Source organism: Polyodon spathula, chromosome 11 (genome assembly GCF_017654505.1).
Source record: "Polyodon spathula isolate WHYD16114869_AA chromosome 11, ASM1765450v1, whole genome shotgun sequence".
NCBI lineage: Eukaryota > Metazoa > Chordata > Actinopteri > Acipenseriformes > Polyodontidae > Polyodon > Polyodon spathula.
The window spans coordinates 15,184,299-15,201,538 of NC_054544.1; the positions used below are offsets into that span (position 1 = coordinate 15,184,299).

General features: G+C 35.5%; 1 protein-coding gene across 4 annotated transcripts in view; it reads left to right on the plus strand.

Moving 5' to 3' along the window:
* The window catches only part of LOC121322586 (zinc finger protein 385B-like), a 98,992-nt gene that overhangs the window by 12,337 nt on the left and 69,415 nt on the right, over window positions 1-17,240 (plus strand). For all 4 annotated transcript variants that reach the window (XM_041262725.1, XM_041262721.1, XM_041262723.1 and 1 more), the window contains exon 2: window positions 6,913-7,212. In XM_041262725.1, the coding sequence (XP_041118659.1) occupies window positions 6,915-7,212 (298 nt within the window). In that variant the 5' untranslated portion in view covers window positions 6,913-6,914. The remainder of the gene's footprint in view (window positions 1-6,912; window positions 7,213-17,240) is intronic.

The window sequence follows — 17,240 nt, forward strand, 5'->3', positions numbered from 1 at the left end:
GCACACACTGGGAGACACATACACAGAATATCATGAAAGAAACAGGTGGAAATTATTCAGGAAAAAAAACAAAAAAACTAGCCTAGTGTTTGACAGATTTTTTTTCTGTATAATATGTAGCTTTTACTTACTGTAATGGGTACAATAAAATACAATATTAATGTAATAAAATACTATTGTGATAATGTTACATATGAATGCAGTGTACATTTCTAAGTACCATGAATACGGGTCCAGGTTTCATCTCCAGTAATGCAGTGTCAATACTCACTAGAAACTTGTCTGACATAAAAATAAATAAATAAATAAATAAAAGTTTTCAAACTCTGTGGGTACATTCCAGCAGTACAGTTTTCCAAGACAACAAAACACACTGATATCCGGATACAAACAAACCGTAGTATAAAGCTAATGTGATATGAATCATAATATGCAAAGTTTGAAATAGGAGAGTACACCATCCTTGACATTGTAGGAACCTGTTAATTGCAAGTTGAGATTTCCTAACTTCTACTTTATTTTCAATTTACGCATTTTTTTCAGTACCAATAAATAATAATGAGAAATCGTCTTCGGATTGAATTCGATAACTTCTCTGAGTACTTTATGTAAGCTTTTTTCTTTGCTGGATCAAGCTATGCGATTATAATAAGGAAGATTAAATAGTAATTCCTTTTTGAATATACATTACATATTTTCACCTGTAATCAGCAACACAGGTAGTATTTTTATTTATTTATTTATTTATTGATTAATAAAAACAATAATAATACCATGTGTGAGTGGAGTGGAGCGGGAATTGCAAACAGTGGAGTGGAATGGAAGAAAAAGTGGAGCGGAGGATATTACGAGCTGTGAGTGGAATTGAGTCACTCTCTGCTCACATTTTCTGCTAGTAACTTAAGACACTGTATTAGAAATGTCGTTTTAGTGGATATTTAAGGGGGGGTGGCACTGAACCCCAAGCCACCCTTTTGACACAGGACTCATTTATGGTCGGGAAGACTTATTATGAACAAAGTAACTGAACCTGTTGGCAGGTTAATATGTAGGTCAAAGGTCTTTCTCGCTGCCTGTCAAATTGCTTGCTGATGTTTTTATTATAACCCTGACATATGTGCAGGATTCTGAAGCGTCCAACCCAAGCCAGTAATAATAAATGCTGTCCATTAGGTTTTCATTCTTTAATCGATTTACTAATCATTTGACAGGTGTCGTCAGTTCATTGTTTTCTCAATTTTTTTCTCATTTACTTAACAGTATGTGACAAGTAGGTGTGTGTTTCACTGACAGAGTGACCTCTATCTATAAGCATTATTCTGCTATATTAATGCTAACAGATGGACAAGGTTTAGAATTTCCACTGTCCTGGGGAGAGGCGCCTAAATTAAATATTGGAGGAAGCTGTCATTGTGCAGTGTTTCCCCACAGAGATCCAGCTCTGAGTGTATCATTCTTTTCAGGCCCTGTCAGGTTTCTTTTGCATCAGAGCACTTTTAATACATTTACTCTGTCACCAGAAAGCCCACTCAGCAGCTACCATTTCCTCATTTGAAATAACAACCCCTTTTTTTAATGTTTAAAGTACATCAGATTTGATTTTTAACATTCTGAGACTGCAAATTCCATTTTCATTGAGAGATAAATAGTTAAACCAGCCTTTGACTCTGAGTGAACAGATAAAGATGTAGGGTAGCACAAAACATTCTGAACAGAAAAACGCCACAAGCTGCTTGCTATAGCATTACAGTTGTCTTCATATATATGCATTATACAGTACTTGCATGCCCCATCATGTCGCAATTCACTACTCAGTTTCAAAGAAAAACATGTGTGGTCACATATTGTAGTACAGGAACAAACCTGGATTTTTATATTGTGTATTTTAAAAAATATATTGATATTTTGCTGAAGAAATATGGCTACTTTGCATTGAAGTAGTAGATAAATATTAAACACTGTATGTGAGCAAGGCTTTCCAAAGCAAAGCAGAGAAACTTCAGTGTTTTGTTTTTTTTTTAATTATGATTTCAAACATCTAAGTAGCTAGTGGATTTTTTTGATATATGCTAAATGTTTTTTTCTTTTTTTTCTTTTTTTTTTACATCAGTAACATCAGAGTTGTACTAATCAGTGATATACTACAAAGTCTGTTTACTTGCAGTAATCAGTGATATAGAAGTAATGTACAGCTTTGAATTAACTTTAATTATATCATGTTTGAAGTCTATTAAACCTATTTCAGCTGTTTTTGTTTGTTGTCATTATCTAAAGCACCGTGTAACCTCAGAATGTGACTAGGGTCCACTGATGATTCTAATTTTGTCTTTAGAGCATTGTGGGGGGATTCTGTATTGTTTTGACCATATGCAAAGATCACATAATTAGAACTGATGCATATTCTATATTAAGTAGTATTAACACATCAGGAGTCCTGTTCTTTGAACAGGACCACCTTTAACATCCCCTTCCTTTTAATTTAGGACTACAATTGTACTTCAGTCAGGGTCAGGTTGGTTAAATTAGGAGAGAAATGGATGGCATGTGTCACACTTTTCATTGTCCAAATAACTCCTACAGTACAGTATCATTGATAACTGGCTACAGTTTTAAATGGAAAATAAAGTGTCTGTATAGATTTTCTTTTATTAAGACGACTCCCAGTACCAGCTGAGATATTTATTTATAGATTTTCTTACAGGCCCATACATCTCTACTACAGGAAACTCCCATCTAATACTTTCTCCTGGGCTTTTATTGTTAATGAGGAAAAGACTGTGAAGAAAAATCCACAGTCTTGGCGTATTATAATTATTTACAGTTCAGTGAAAAATGTTATGTTCTCTTTCTTGTCATATTGGTGCTATAATGGGTTTACTCAAAAGTTCACTTTTATTAATAGATTTAGACCTGAGGAGCAAGAACAAAGCTGTTAACATTTTCTGATAGATTAGAATTCAAAGTTTTTTTAAATGATAAACGTACTATTGTGGAATTTTCTGATTGGTTAATACAGTATATGTACATTGGTCTATTTTAATGATCTAAACAGCTGCATATCTCGATACAGCTCCCGTAAAACTAGAAACTGAATTATCACAGTCATTCCAAAGTGTTTTTATCAATGTTTTTAATAACAGGGACAATAATTCACCCTTGAGGGGCTTTCTCAATAAACCCCGAATGTATTTTGTTGAACAGTATAGTAGTTATCCAAAGTGTTAACAACATGTAACTGTTTTTCTTAGTGAAAATGCTTGACATCTGGCTTTAAATAAGCCTATGTTAATATTCATTGTTATATTGTTTGTCTGAAAGTAAATAACTTCCCCGTCTCTTCAATGATGTATGATTAACTTTGTTAAAGGTGTGATTCACTTTCTCTGAGGCACATTGTGTTGTGAAGTGAGTAATATCATTTGCAGTGAGCGATAAGTGTTCTGATCTATAAAAGACGTTAAATGCAAAATCTGTCAACACATTTTTTTTTTTTCTGGGCTATGTTTTCTGTGTCATTCACAGCAAAGGTTGCAAATGCTTATGAAGGGGCATAATGACGGGCAAACTGTCAGGTTGTGACATTCAGATTCTACTTTGTAGAGATTTTGCCCACTGGATTTAGGAAAACTTGTCATTCAATCTCAAAATGAAAAAAAAAGCATACATGTCTTGCATAAGATTTGCATCTCTTTTTGCCTTGAAGAAAGTTAGTCACTGTAGTTAATTGTGTGCTTTGTGTTTTATTTTTCCTCCCTTCTAAGGGTTATCACTTTCATATCCTTGTATTGCTCGATCAAAACCACATAATTCACAGCCCTGTGTTCAAATATAAGCACCTGATCTTTTTTAATGCTAAATGTCAATTGTGCTTTTATTCCAAACGCAGTCATAAAGATGATCAAGAGAAGTTATATACGTTTTGTTGGCTACCATAATACACCAAAATGAAAAAAAACATCCCTGTGAGAAGAGATTTTGAACTTGAGAGTCCATTGCTGTAGATAATTCCACAGCTATTATCATAAATCGCATGGGATGCCAACCTTTTTGTATGTTCGGTTTTATAAAAACTAAACATAAAAATCTAACAGTAGCCTTCCCTTTGACCTGTCATCTACAACTGCTGTATTAAAGTGGTCATGCGGCAAATGTGTGTCTTTTCGTTCACATAAAGTCAGAAAAAAACAACATATGAATCCAAATTAACATGTATTTATACTAAAGTAATACAAAGATGACTACAAAAGATTTAGAAGCGAGTAGTTTTTCGAGATTTACAATTACACTGTAAATACAGTATAATTGTAAATCTCGAAAAACTACTCACTTCTAAATCTTTTGTAGTCATCTTTGTATTTAGTATGAATACATGTTAATTTGGATTCATATGTTGTTTTTTTCTGACTTTGTGTGAACGAAAAGACATACATTTTCCCATTTTCCCATTGGAAATAGTGATATTTTGAAATATCACTGTCCTGGTCACAAAAGCAAAGTTTGTGGGGAATAATAGCCATTTTCTATACTTTTGAGGCATAAGCAATTAGGAAATAACACTTACTACCCAGGAACAAAAATTGTGTTACATAGTGTAATGGAATAATGGATGGCTAAGTGTGCCCACTACTGGAGAAAACTTTTTTTTCAGCATTTGAATAGGGGGAGCTTTAGCTGCCTTGTCCCTAGTCTTCTATGCAAAGGCTTCAAACGGTGATGACTGATGATTGTCAGACCAGTGTTCTGTTGAACCAGACGATACTCGGACAGCTGGGATCTAAACAGGACATAATCTGAATGTTATCTCAAGGCATTCAAAAAACAACCTGACCTTGATACTGTATAGCCAAGACTTCATATCCTGATTTGGACATAGCTATATATATATATATATATATATATATATATATATATATATATATATATATATATATATATATATATATATAAAATACAAAAAACAGAAAAGCTTTGAGGATTATTACCATTTTTAGAGTGGTAAGAATGTATTATGCAAATTAGACTTTATAAAATGAATAAATCAGCATTTTAAACATTAAAGTACATGTACTTGAAAGTATTGAAGCGATAGTGCTGACCCGTCGATGAAGGCTCATTACTGCTGGAACATTTTTTTTTAAGCAGAATACAGAGATGCAATGAACCCTTTGCATAGCACTTGTTGGTGTAATTTGATGATGGTGTTTCAGTGAACCTGTTCTATGCAGAAATGCTCATTATACGTTTGTATTACCACCATGCTGTGGCTGCCAGGTTCATACTTTGCATGGATAAGATAATTCTATGGCAAAAACAATAACCTTGGCCTCATGACATTAATTTGTGTACTCTGGAGTGCTTATCGTAGCATAAACCAGGGTGACTATGGAAGGATGGATGATGAGTGAATTAAACATGTTATGAGAGAAACAGATGGGCATAGGAGGTCCTTCACCACCCCCTGTCATTCTCAGCGAATATTTTCAAATACTGCAATTCATAAATCGAATTGGCACGTTGTTTGTAGCTGTGGGTTTGACAGATTAGGGATGGGATGGATAAGCTTATAACCTATTTTGATTGAAAATACCAGTAGTTATTTTATTTTATTATTTTGTTCACAACTTTGACATTTTATGTTTTAGAATGCTAGACATGGACTCTTCTCAATTTTCTTTTGTTAATGTAATAACTCATTTTGATTTTTTGACCACCATAATTTACGAGTGCAAAAATTGCAATAGGGACCGTTAATAACAATCTCTTAACTGGAAAGACTGCTTTACAACTTTGTTTCACAGACATGATAATCTATTCCAGGTTTCTGCTGAATTTGAAACTTACAATAAAGAAAAAACAAACACATTTTTCACCATGGTTGTAAGCATCCTAGTAATGACAGTTGATATATTTCTGTCCCTAACGCTGTTTTTTTTTTATTTCCCCCCAAACAGCTCACAAACTATTCTAAAGATTGTATTATTATGTAAACAATTAGAGAAAAATGCACCTGTGACCTAACATAAGGTTCCGGAATTTGTTTTATGGAGGCAGTATTATGATCAGATCACTTTGTACACAGCTGTATTTATCGATATCATCCAGTAAAAATGAGTCACTCCAGGGCACAATTGTTTAAGCTGTTATAACAGGGAGAGATCTGTGCTGACTCTGCTGGCGTGTTCACAGCTGCAGGAAGAGGGCGACAGTCGTCCAACAACCACCTGTGAGTCATGGCAGTGACACGGGGAGGTGGGAAAGTGGGTGTGTGGACTTTCCGCCTCTCTGAATGGCTGAGAGGCGAGTCTTGGCAGATTGCTATCCCTATAAAAAAATGCTCTGCTGTTTCCTCAGGTCTGCCCACTTAGGCGCACCGAGAGTACGGAAGCTCTGATCCAGGACCGGGAATCAGGCGGAAAAAAAAGAGAGTTTCACAGCGAGACAGAGAGAGCAGGGAACCCTTGGGCAGACCCCGGCGTATTGTAAAAGAGCAGGCTAGTTAGCCTACAGAGTAGGACGGTGATCCGGGTCGTGCGGGTAGCGGCGACCGGGATAACGCTGCCGAGTGCAGCACCTTTTATTTGTAGTTTTATTACTGTTTTATTTTCCATTGTTCTTTTCGCCTTCTGTTTTCATTATTATTTCTTTGAGCACCTGCGAGTGCACTTGCTGTTCGCGTACCAGCTGTGGTATTTCCGTGGTGCTGTCTATCATCGTTGATAGGCAGCCCTCGGTCAACAGTGCCCTCTGCCGGAAAAAGTAAGAACTGTCAAAAATAAAACTGGGCACCTGTGTGGTGTTTTCAATTACACCTGTCTGTCTCCTAGTCAGGGAATTACTGTGCTGTACACTCTGATTTTTTAAGATTTTGAATTATGTCAAAAGTAATACCATTGTTTCCCATTCATTTTAAAGGTATGAAGCGGCCATTGAGTCCGGATCACATCCTTGAAAATGGAAGAATGAGCACACCCTTTACAAACTGTATTGAACACAAGCTAGCAAACAATGGTCATCTGGATATGCAGATAGCTCAGGATAAGAAGAAACTGCTTTACTCACTGTGTGAAGTATGCAACATTCAGCTGAACACTGCTGCTCAAGCTGGGGTCCATTACAATGGAAAATCTCATCTTAAACGTGTCAAACAGCTCAACAATGGAAAACTTCCCGCCAGCACAGCCCCAAGCTCTATATTTGCCAGTACAAGCACAGGTATGTATGTGGAAATGATTATATGTGTGCAGTGCAACTACAATGCACTGATTTCCAATTAGCTCTAATTTAAAATAATCTGATCAGAGTAGGGGAAAGTGAATTTGACAGCTTAGCCTTTTATTATATGAATGAAACCATGAAACACTAGTACTGAGAGCAAGAAGAACAATGAGAAAAACAGTCTTCACTGAAATGTAAAATAACTACTATTCATGTTGCTTTGTATTAAGACAGGGGTTCTCAACCTTTTTTCACACACCCCACCTTAGCATTTTTTTTTTTTTTTTTACTTGGAGCCCCCTGCCACAATAACGAATTATAAATCACACATCACAAATCAACCAATCACAGTGAAGTATTTGTCCAAATTCCAGTACATCTTTATCCTGTGTTCAGATTTCATCCCATGCATAGAACACCACAATTACTCCCAATGTTCAAATGCCAAGCAAAAAAATAAATAAAAAATACACAAACCTGAGGTAAGTTTTTTTTTGTTTGTTTATTTGTATATCTGGACAAGCTTTATGGTGTGACAATGTGATCATTGATAATATGGATAAAAGTAAGAGTTGTGCAGGATGAAATGGGAAACAAAACGAACAACGCCAAAGTTGAATACCCAAAGTGAACTGTATTTCACTGGTAATATGTAATGTTTACTATTTCAAATTGAATGTTAAGCAGTCTCTGTTTATCAAGTTGGGACAGGAGAAGTGGATTGGTGAAAAAATGTGCACAACGATTGGCTATTACTCTCCACTCCCAAGCAACACCCAATCTGCATTTTTTATGTTTCGCTGAACTTCCCTGAGCATTCCTGCAACTCCAAGCTCTTTTTAATGTTCATTGATTCAGGTAAGTTAATACTGGGAGTTTAAAGGAAGTTAAAAACTGTAATTTTCATTACTGTGTTGCAGGGAAGTTACATTTTGTAGTTTGATCGGCTTCCCTCCTTAGTAACTGGCTGCCCACGAGATATAAATAAAAGACATATAAGACAGGTCTCCTCTGCATGCTATAGGCCCCACCAATGGGTTAAACACATGCAACACTGTACAAGTGTTGTTGTATTTAGGACTGTATCCACAGCTGGCTTTTCACAACTCTGCTCAAGCCTGGGTCGACCTATACCCAGTGTGCCTGAATGTGTTATTGTGACAAAATGGAACCCTTGGCTTTGAATCTCTGCATAACAAAAGACTCACAAAATAAGCCATGCTAATCTTTACCCTGTTAATAGATGGTTTGTTAAATCTCTCTGTGTTAATGTGTATAAAAAATGACTACAATTAATAAAACTAACAACAAACAGAGAGGTTGATTTTTGCATTCAAAATTTGGCTAATACCCTCACTAGATGGCAGTATCAACATTTCGAATTTTGAATCCGACTTTACAGTCTAAGCAGTTTACTTACATTAAATAATATAGACCTAGTGATGGTAATGTAATGAAGAAGATATATAGTTTATATGCTACTATACAATAGTTTGCGGTAAAACATTTTGAGCTGGTCTGTAGTGGGGCTTGATTTTGCTTCCCTCTAGGCATTTCTTGTCTATAGCTTTTCGTTTGTTTAATTTTGTAGATTTCTCTGTCAGGTGAGATTCCTCATTTATTGCTGATAATGTGCAATGTGTAATTACTAATATTATGTGGAATTAATCTATTTATTAAATCAGCAAATGTTTATGTTTTGTTTTATTAACCCCAAACTAGTTAGTTCACTTGACTTGTAATAAGTACCAGTAATTTACACGCTATGTACTGTGAATGAGCCTGCAGCTATGGTTGTGTATGCTTACACAATGACATCTGTGTCAAATAAAGCATAAGGTTGTGCTACCTAACTTAATCTTAATGCCAAATCTATACATGTTACTATACCTTTAATGATGACTTCATGTAAATGAGATATCCTCATGTGACAGTTGTGGATCACGCGTCAATATTCGGTTTTAAGCAGTTGCTTATAAAAAACCTATATGTGCTTCATGTAGTAGGCACCGATTCTCATTGTCTTTAATCTGCCATTCCATACCACCCAGTTTCCACTTGCTTTGGCACTGCTAATCACATCACTTGTCTGTCTGGTGTTTTGTTTTGTTTTAAGGACGGCAATTCTGATTTGCTACTGCACTGTAATGCTAGGTCACCAGCCCCACATTTCTCTTCGTTTTTGTGAGTATGCTGGTTAAATTGCAGTAACATAGAGCACTTTCTCATTGTATCATCTGCTTAAAGTTGAAATGGGAAGCAATATTTTTTGCCCTGTCACATCAATGCACATACCTGAGTCTTCAATCAGCGATGCTGGGGATAAATACGCTAAGCTGTTTCCTAAAGATAGATTTTCGTGGTTTAGTGAATATGCTCACAGCAGCTTGTTGTATGTATGTGGGGAAAATGAGGTTCTAGTGTGTTTCTCTGTATTGTTTCCTCTGCTGTCCTAACCAGACAGGGGATTGTTATTACAGTGAGCATCAAGAACTGGAACTGAAATTGCTTGGCTTTTTTTTTTTTTTTTTTTTTTTTTCCACAAATGAGTGACTACACGTGCCTGCCCTCTCTTAAAATGTTGCCAGCGTGTGAGGGATTTCCAATGAGCAGTGAAATGAGCCAGCATCTGGGGAGCTTTAGAGATGCATTGATCTTAAAGTATATTGTCACACAGATGAGAAGGGCTGAAGCCAAATCTTTCTAGCTGTATACATACTGTAACACTGTCTGCATTTTGGATTTTCCTATTAAAATCGTCACCATTGTAAAAACAAATACTGCTGTTGAAATGTGGACCAGCTTGCTTAGCAGAGGTGAGCATTGTTTGTTTTTTTTTCATACATTTCTTGCTGTTTTTAAATCTGTAATTGTTCATGTTCATGTACTATACACATTATCATGGGACACAGTACATATGTACTTTCAGAATGTTCTTTTTAAAATGATTAGTCCTGCTGTGCTTTGTAGTTATTATATAATATGGATACCGTTTTTTCTATATTGTAATTTATAGCTGTATATAATGTACTTTCTATGTAGATATTGCAAATCAGCAAGGATTTTGAGGTTGAAAATAATCAGTTGCGCTAAATGCGCAATGCCTATCGTTTTACTCCTGAAATGTATATTACAGTAAATGGCAAATGTGTTGATGGTGATGATGATAATAAAAATAATAACCATTTCACATGATTTCTATTACAGTCACAGACTACAAATTTAACTGGTTAAAAAATAATGCATGTTTCTATTCAAAGATTTTTTTCATGCGTCATTAACATCAGTGAAGAAGAAATTACAACGAACTAATGAATGTGAATCTAAAATAGTGGTAATCACTTGTTTACTGTAAATTGATCAATCGCAAGAATGGAAATGTGAATTTCGTTGGGCTGACATTTAAAAGTGAAGTTGACAGTGCTTTTAGAACTAGAGGGGTTTGAAGTAGTTGGGAGCTGTCATCACTGTTTATTGAGCTTTCATTTTGTTGATGTAAAATGCAAGGACATTGGATATTGTATGGCATTATTGTAATACCAGTGATATCATCGTCCCTTGCAAAGTAGTCTCTGTATTTAGACTACATAGTCTGTTCATATGCATGTCAAGCACACTGGACTCTAGGTTGATTGCAGCATACCAAAGTTAGTCCTAACTAGCGGATTAAGCAGGTTTAGTCCACTTGCTTAGACTAAAATTAGTACACTTGTTAATCCTGGTTGCAGGGTACCAGACGATAATCCCCACAGGCGGATCATCAGCTAAATCGAACTAAACAAGATCCTGATTGCAGTGTACCAAATCGGATGTGAGATGATCCTGTTCAGGAGGACTAACTTAGTACTATGAAGTATAAGACTCGTTCTACGTTTGTACAGCACATTTTAACACAGGCAGTGCCATTATTCTCTGAAATGACGTATAAAAACTAGTAAAGTGAAAAGTGAAGCCTTTTGAACCTCAGTCTGAACCCTTTGAAGCATTTGGTTCAGTAAGGCTGAGTCACAGAAATATCCTTAATAAAATTGACAACTATACTATGTAATGATACAATGTACCTTTTAGTACATTGTTGATACACTGTATTAAGCAAGTATTCATTTTCTTAGGGAAACAGTAAATGCATACGGTAGTTTAAATAAATTACTATAGCAGTGTGGCACCCTTTTCCTTTTTGTCTAATTTATTATGGTTGAGGAACAAAGTGTTTTGAAGAAATTGTTTTTGTTTTTTCATTAAAATATTGTAAAAACTTTAATAAAGTGCTCACAGTAAGATACTGTGTATTTAAATAATAAAATTGTCAAGCAGCAATAGGCTACCGGCAAGTTAAAATGCAGGTATGATCCGTGTGCGGAATGTGCATAAAAAGACATGCAGTCGTCTACAATTATATTATGAATATAGGTGTATTTTTACTTAAATGTATTTACTTCAATCATGCCTAATGTAATAAAAATGCTTTTATCATTTTATTAATATATTCATTATTTGCTTTTTTCATACATTTTCATATTTCTGACTTTTTTTGCTGGTTCAATATCTTCATTGTATTTTTTATTATTATTTTTTTTTAATCAAATGTACAGGTAAACGTCAGTTTGTCTTTTCACTTTAAATTGTGAATTTCCATCTGCATTTGTAATGGCTTATTATGGGTTAGTCCTCATATCGGTATAACTTGTTCCATTTGTTCAAGTCAACTAAACCAATTTTCAAGATTGGCTGTTTGCTATGCTGCAATCAGGACTAACTTAGTACAGAGCTGCAGGATTTGCTAGACCACATTTTAGTCCACTTGATGCGGACTAGGTCACTGGTACACTGCAATCAACCCTTTTAGTAATAACCTATTTTAGTACAGCTGATAAGCAAAGGTATTGTGCATTTTATGATACAAGCAGGACATTTTCCACAGTGTTTCTACATACCCTAAGAGTTATTTTCAGATTCTTGGATTTGACCTCTGACGACCGTGAGAGATCAGTGAACTCGGACAATGATAATTAGCTATTTTAGAACCATGTCATAATAACATGATCATCAGTTCCATAAAATACACAATTTTTATGTGGGTTTCTGTGTTCTAGAGACATCTACAGATTATTTTCAAAGGTGATGTTTGACATGTATTTAGATTGAGAGGTCAGTGATCTCGAGCAATGCTGATTTACAATTGTCTGTACCCTGCATCATAACACACATGTTTTAATGAAAAAAATAAACTACTTTTATGAGAGTTATGGTGGTGTTCTATCCCACAGAGTTTATATTGTTGTCATAATGATGTAGACGCCATCATATGTTTATCATAATAATGGCCACGAAAGGTTAATCAGTATTTTCAACTCGTGACACTGTGCAGTAAGGTGGCCTAGAAGTGTAAAACGGAATTCAAATATTTTGAGAACACACAAAAAAATATTTTGAGGACATCAAAAATATTTTTGTTCTCAAAATATGTTTTATATATTTTTTCTAATTGTGTTTTGCACTTCTGGGCAACCATAGTGCAGTACTACACTAGTATCATTATGATATGCTTGTGTGCTGCAAGTAAATCTCTTTTGCACGTTCAACACCTCAGTAGTCCTGCAAACACTTTAGTGGTGGCAGCCTGTGTAGAAACTATTAGCACGCTCACTTGTTTATCTCTGGTGTTGGTTCCCTCTCCTCCCCTATCATCATGGCAAAACGCCACATCCTGGTAGACCCTACCACACCTAAACCCAAACACCCCAAGCCAGCTGGCACAACTAATTGGGAGCTTTATGTGCTTTGTCAGGAGGAGACTGGGGAAACTTTGCAGTGTTCAGCTAAATCAACCAAGGCACCCATTGGCAGCGGCTACAAATCATTAGCAGGTCACCTCGATCAGTGTCAGGAACTTGGGCACATGCCAGTGGACATTGACACTGAAAGACTTAATAATGGGGATAGCATGGAGGCCACAATAATGACGCAACTTGCTGGCTGGCATAAGACATGCCATTTGAAATTTAACCAAGCAAAGCTTGAACGACTACAGAGGAAATGTACTCTTCGGATTGTACGTTTGAGCCCTGAGTGAGGTCATTGACCTCTCACAGTTGTCAGAGGTCAAGTCCAAGATGGCTCCACATCTGAAAACAAACCTTAGGGTATGTCGAAAATGTGGAAAATGTATTTATTTTGCTTTATTGGTATCTTAAAAAAGAAAGATGGTTCTAAAATAATATTTCTTAATAAACAGTATTTGCTTGATGTTGATTGTATATTCACAGGTATTCTCTAAATCTCTGTTTTGAGAGTGGATCTATAGATTTCAGCATCAGCAATATCAAATGGTGTTTTGTATTTGACAGAAGATTCAAGAATATTTGTTTACTATCATTACACTGAAGGTTTGGATAAGAAGGCATAATACAAAAACTGTTATGTTAGCCAACAGGGCCTCTATCGTACTTATCGTAAGCTCGTGTGATTTGAAAGCATGACATGTGGTTTATACCAAGCACTTGATTTCTCATTTAGCTGTGCTTTTCATAGTAAGGGTCAATTTACCGTTCACTGCCAAGATTTTAGATTTCTGTTGGAGCTCTATAGCTTGTGCCAAGGTGTCCCTTGGAGATAAAAAAAAAATAATAATAATTACACCCCAGAGAGGAGACTTTAACCATTGCCCTGAACTGCTGAGGGCATTATTGCATTAATTGTAGGAGATCAGTCTCTGTATTGGGAAATGTCCATAATTCAATTCAGTTTCCCCAAGTCATTGTGCTTGCATTCCTTGCACTGTAATGCAAGACAGTTCATACTCTCTACAGTATTTCGAGAGAAAGAGAGAGAGAGAGAGAGAGAGAGAGAGAGAGAGAGAGAGAATGAGAATCGTTCATGGTATACGGTTGTCATTCATTGCAGGAGGATGTCCCAGTAAATCACAAGCCACGAAAGGGCAGAGTGGTTTATGTAAGGACATACTTCTAAATGGAATAAAACATGTATACCACGAACGATCATTCAGTATTCTGTTTATATCATAAATATATATTTCAAATAAATAGTAATAAAACATTGTCAACAGACTCATTTCGAGCCCTGTTTATGGTTTCTTCTTTAGATAGAACCTTGAGCTCAGTCTGTCACTTTACATCCTCTCTGTTGTATCCTACCTTTTATTGGTTTTAATGAAGGGCCTACAGTCTGCTCAGATAAGTCAGATGAAGGCAGATCGGTAACTGCCATTTCTGGACTAAACTCTGTCGTTTCCTACCGTTACCGGTATTAATGAGGGCGCTACAAGCTTTTTGGATAAGTCAAGTGCATGCAGTTAGGTAACTGGCATTTCGTGACTAAACCCATTCTCAAGGAAGTCGGGGTCCAAATCAAAACAATAGAAATTTGAAATTATTTCAGACATTTGAAAGTTGTTATAAAACACGTATAGGTGGCAGTATTGACACGTATCTCTGTCCTGAATTTCAGCAGCACGCCACTGGATTGGAATGTAAACAAAGACACGTTCAAAACTAGCCTCGGTAAGCATGTTACCCCACATGTTATTCCCTCTAGTGAGATTATAACAAAAATATATCCCACACTATATATACCCACTCTTGTAGTATACTGTATTGATGTATATATTTTTTCCAAGAATGGAAATGTTTGCAAAGACAAAAATAAAATCTAGTGCATTGTCATGGAATTTATTTTTAAAATATGTTCTTTGTAGGATAGTAAATCATTTGTTTATAGGTCAATTACCTCATAAATTATATAAAAAAGAGTTGTCACTGGTCTGTGGTTTAACATACAAAAGGGAACTTACTGGTCCAATCACTTCACCTTAACCCTGTCCAGACAAATGATCCTGTTTTGTGAATGTATTTCTGAAATAGACACACACAAATGAATAAATTATGCAGCCGTTACATCATGGTTTTATAATAAATATATACTTAAACATGTAAAGCACCAATGCTTTTGTGTATATTCACTGTCCCTCACATGATTGATTAATTTATTACGCAGATATATAGAGACTGTATACATAATATATATATATATATATATATATATATATATATATATTATATATATTATATATATATATATATACGTATACGTGCATCTGCATCTGTTGAACAAATACCCCAGATTTTAAACCTCGATGCTGCTGAAAGAGCATGTAGCAATTAGACTGAGGGATAGTTAAAAAATAATATAACCACTTGGCTTCGAATCTGTATCACCCCAGCTGACCAGGGTTGCCAAGTACTCTGTTGACATTGTCATACAAAGTGTTTCCTGTCTGTACTCCGTACATACTGCAGTATCAGGTTAGTTTACCACTTTTACATTTTATGTAACAACCTACTTTGCCAATTTTTGTGACCTTATTTTAATTGAATGCTATAAATGAGCAATTTATATTTAGGCCCTGTCCACACTATGCCTTTAAACTGTATTAGTTTCCTTTAAACCGGCTTAAAAAGTGTTAAATACGGTTTGCGTCCACACTATGCAGCGTTTAATACCGTTTAACAATGTTTAGTACCGACTCGAGACCACTTCAGGAGGTAGTCTCGAGTCAGGTTCTAATTAGATCATATCAGGTAGTGCGGTTTGTCAGACGTGTGGATGCTGTAATACCAAACTACATTTTTTGTGTATCCTCCAGTATCCCAAAATGCTTTGTGGTATGTTTGGTGAAATACTGGCTCCTGAAGGACTTGCTATCAGTGTACACTCCGCAATGGGTATTCATTTTTAGGCTTTAAAAAAAAAACTGTCAGGACATCTCTGTTAAACTAGTGGGGAAAATACAAAAGCACAACGTTAATAGATGACTGCAGAAATGAAATGCAAGTTAAAAGTAGAATCAGGGGTGAACAATTCACGTAATTTGTCAGCTCTGTTAGAAATAAAATTAAGGGAACAAGAATTAGGCACAGGCAAGATATGAAGGTAAAACAAAGATTGTTTTGTAATTAACAGCTTTTTTTCTGAGTTTTAATTATGAAAACAGAATCAACTCAATTTGCTTAAAGAGATTAAAAATGATTAAAAATAGAACTCAAAAACTTCAAGCCCTACTTGTGTGTGTTCACATTTACTTTTTCCAAAATAGTTGTTTTATTTCTTTTTAACAATATGCACCTCTATTAATGTGAAGCATAACACATTATTTAAAAATAAAATACAGTGCATGGTGGGATACTTTTATCTTAATTTCCATGGTTCATTGCGCTGCTAGGAACTGTAACCGAGCTCTTCTAATAATGTGTGGACACATTAAGCCTGACTAAACATGAAATGGTACTTCAGTGTGGACGCTTTGAGCTGGATTTATTAGAACGGTTTCGAGTACGGTTCTTGAGAGCGGTTATGTAGTGAGGACAGGGCCTTAGCTTATTTCTGTAGGTTGTAAGTGGGATTGGGATTACACTAACCATTCCATGTGATTTTAGTTCATTTATATTCAGTTGAGTTGTTTTGTAAAGAGCTGTTCTAGAGCTTTAGATTAAATGTAATGAAATGTTCTGCCTATGGAGAGTTGGACGCCTGTGATTATTTGGAAAATGAATTGCTGCAGTCAAGAAGATTATCTGCTAAAGCTAGTGCAATGCATTTAGAAATGAATATGTGTAATAAAGGCTTCTGAATATCTCCCACACTGTTATGCAAAGTACTGGTCTCAGCACATGTAAAACTGTGGGAAGCTTTTGGAGTCCAGATATTTATTCCAGCTAAACTCAAGTTTTGCTGTCTAAAATTATAAAGGTTCACATTAAAAACAAAACAACAAAAATGTAAACTTGCAACATTAAATACAAAAACATAAATTAAGAGAATATATTTCAGGCAGTAAATCCTGAATAGTCACCATACCTGATTCAATAGTGCAGTTGACAAGCTAGCTTTTCTTTATTTATATACAGTATTTTTAGTTTTGAAACAATGGAATGATAATGATATTGTAAGAGAGAATATGAGAAGTTTATTTTTTGTTTCATTACTTGAAATAACAGTGTATAGTTGCT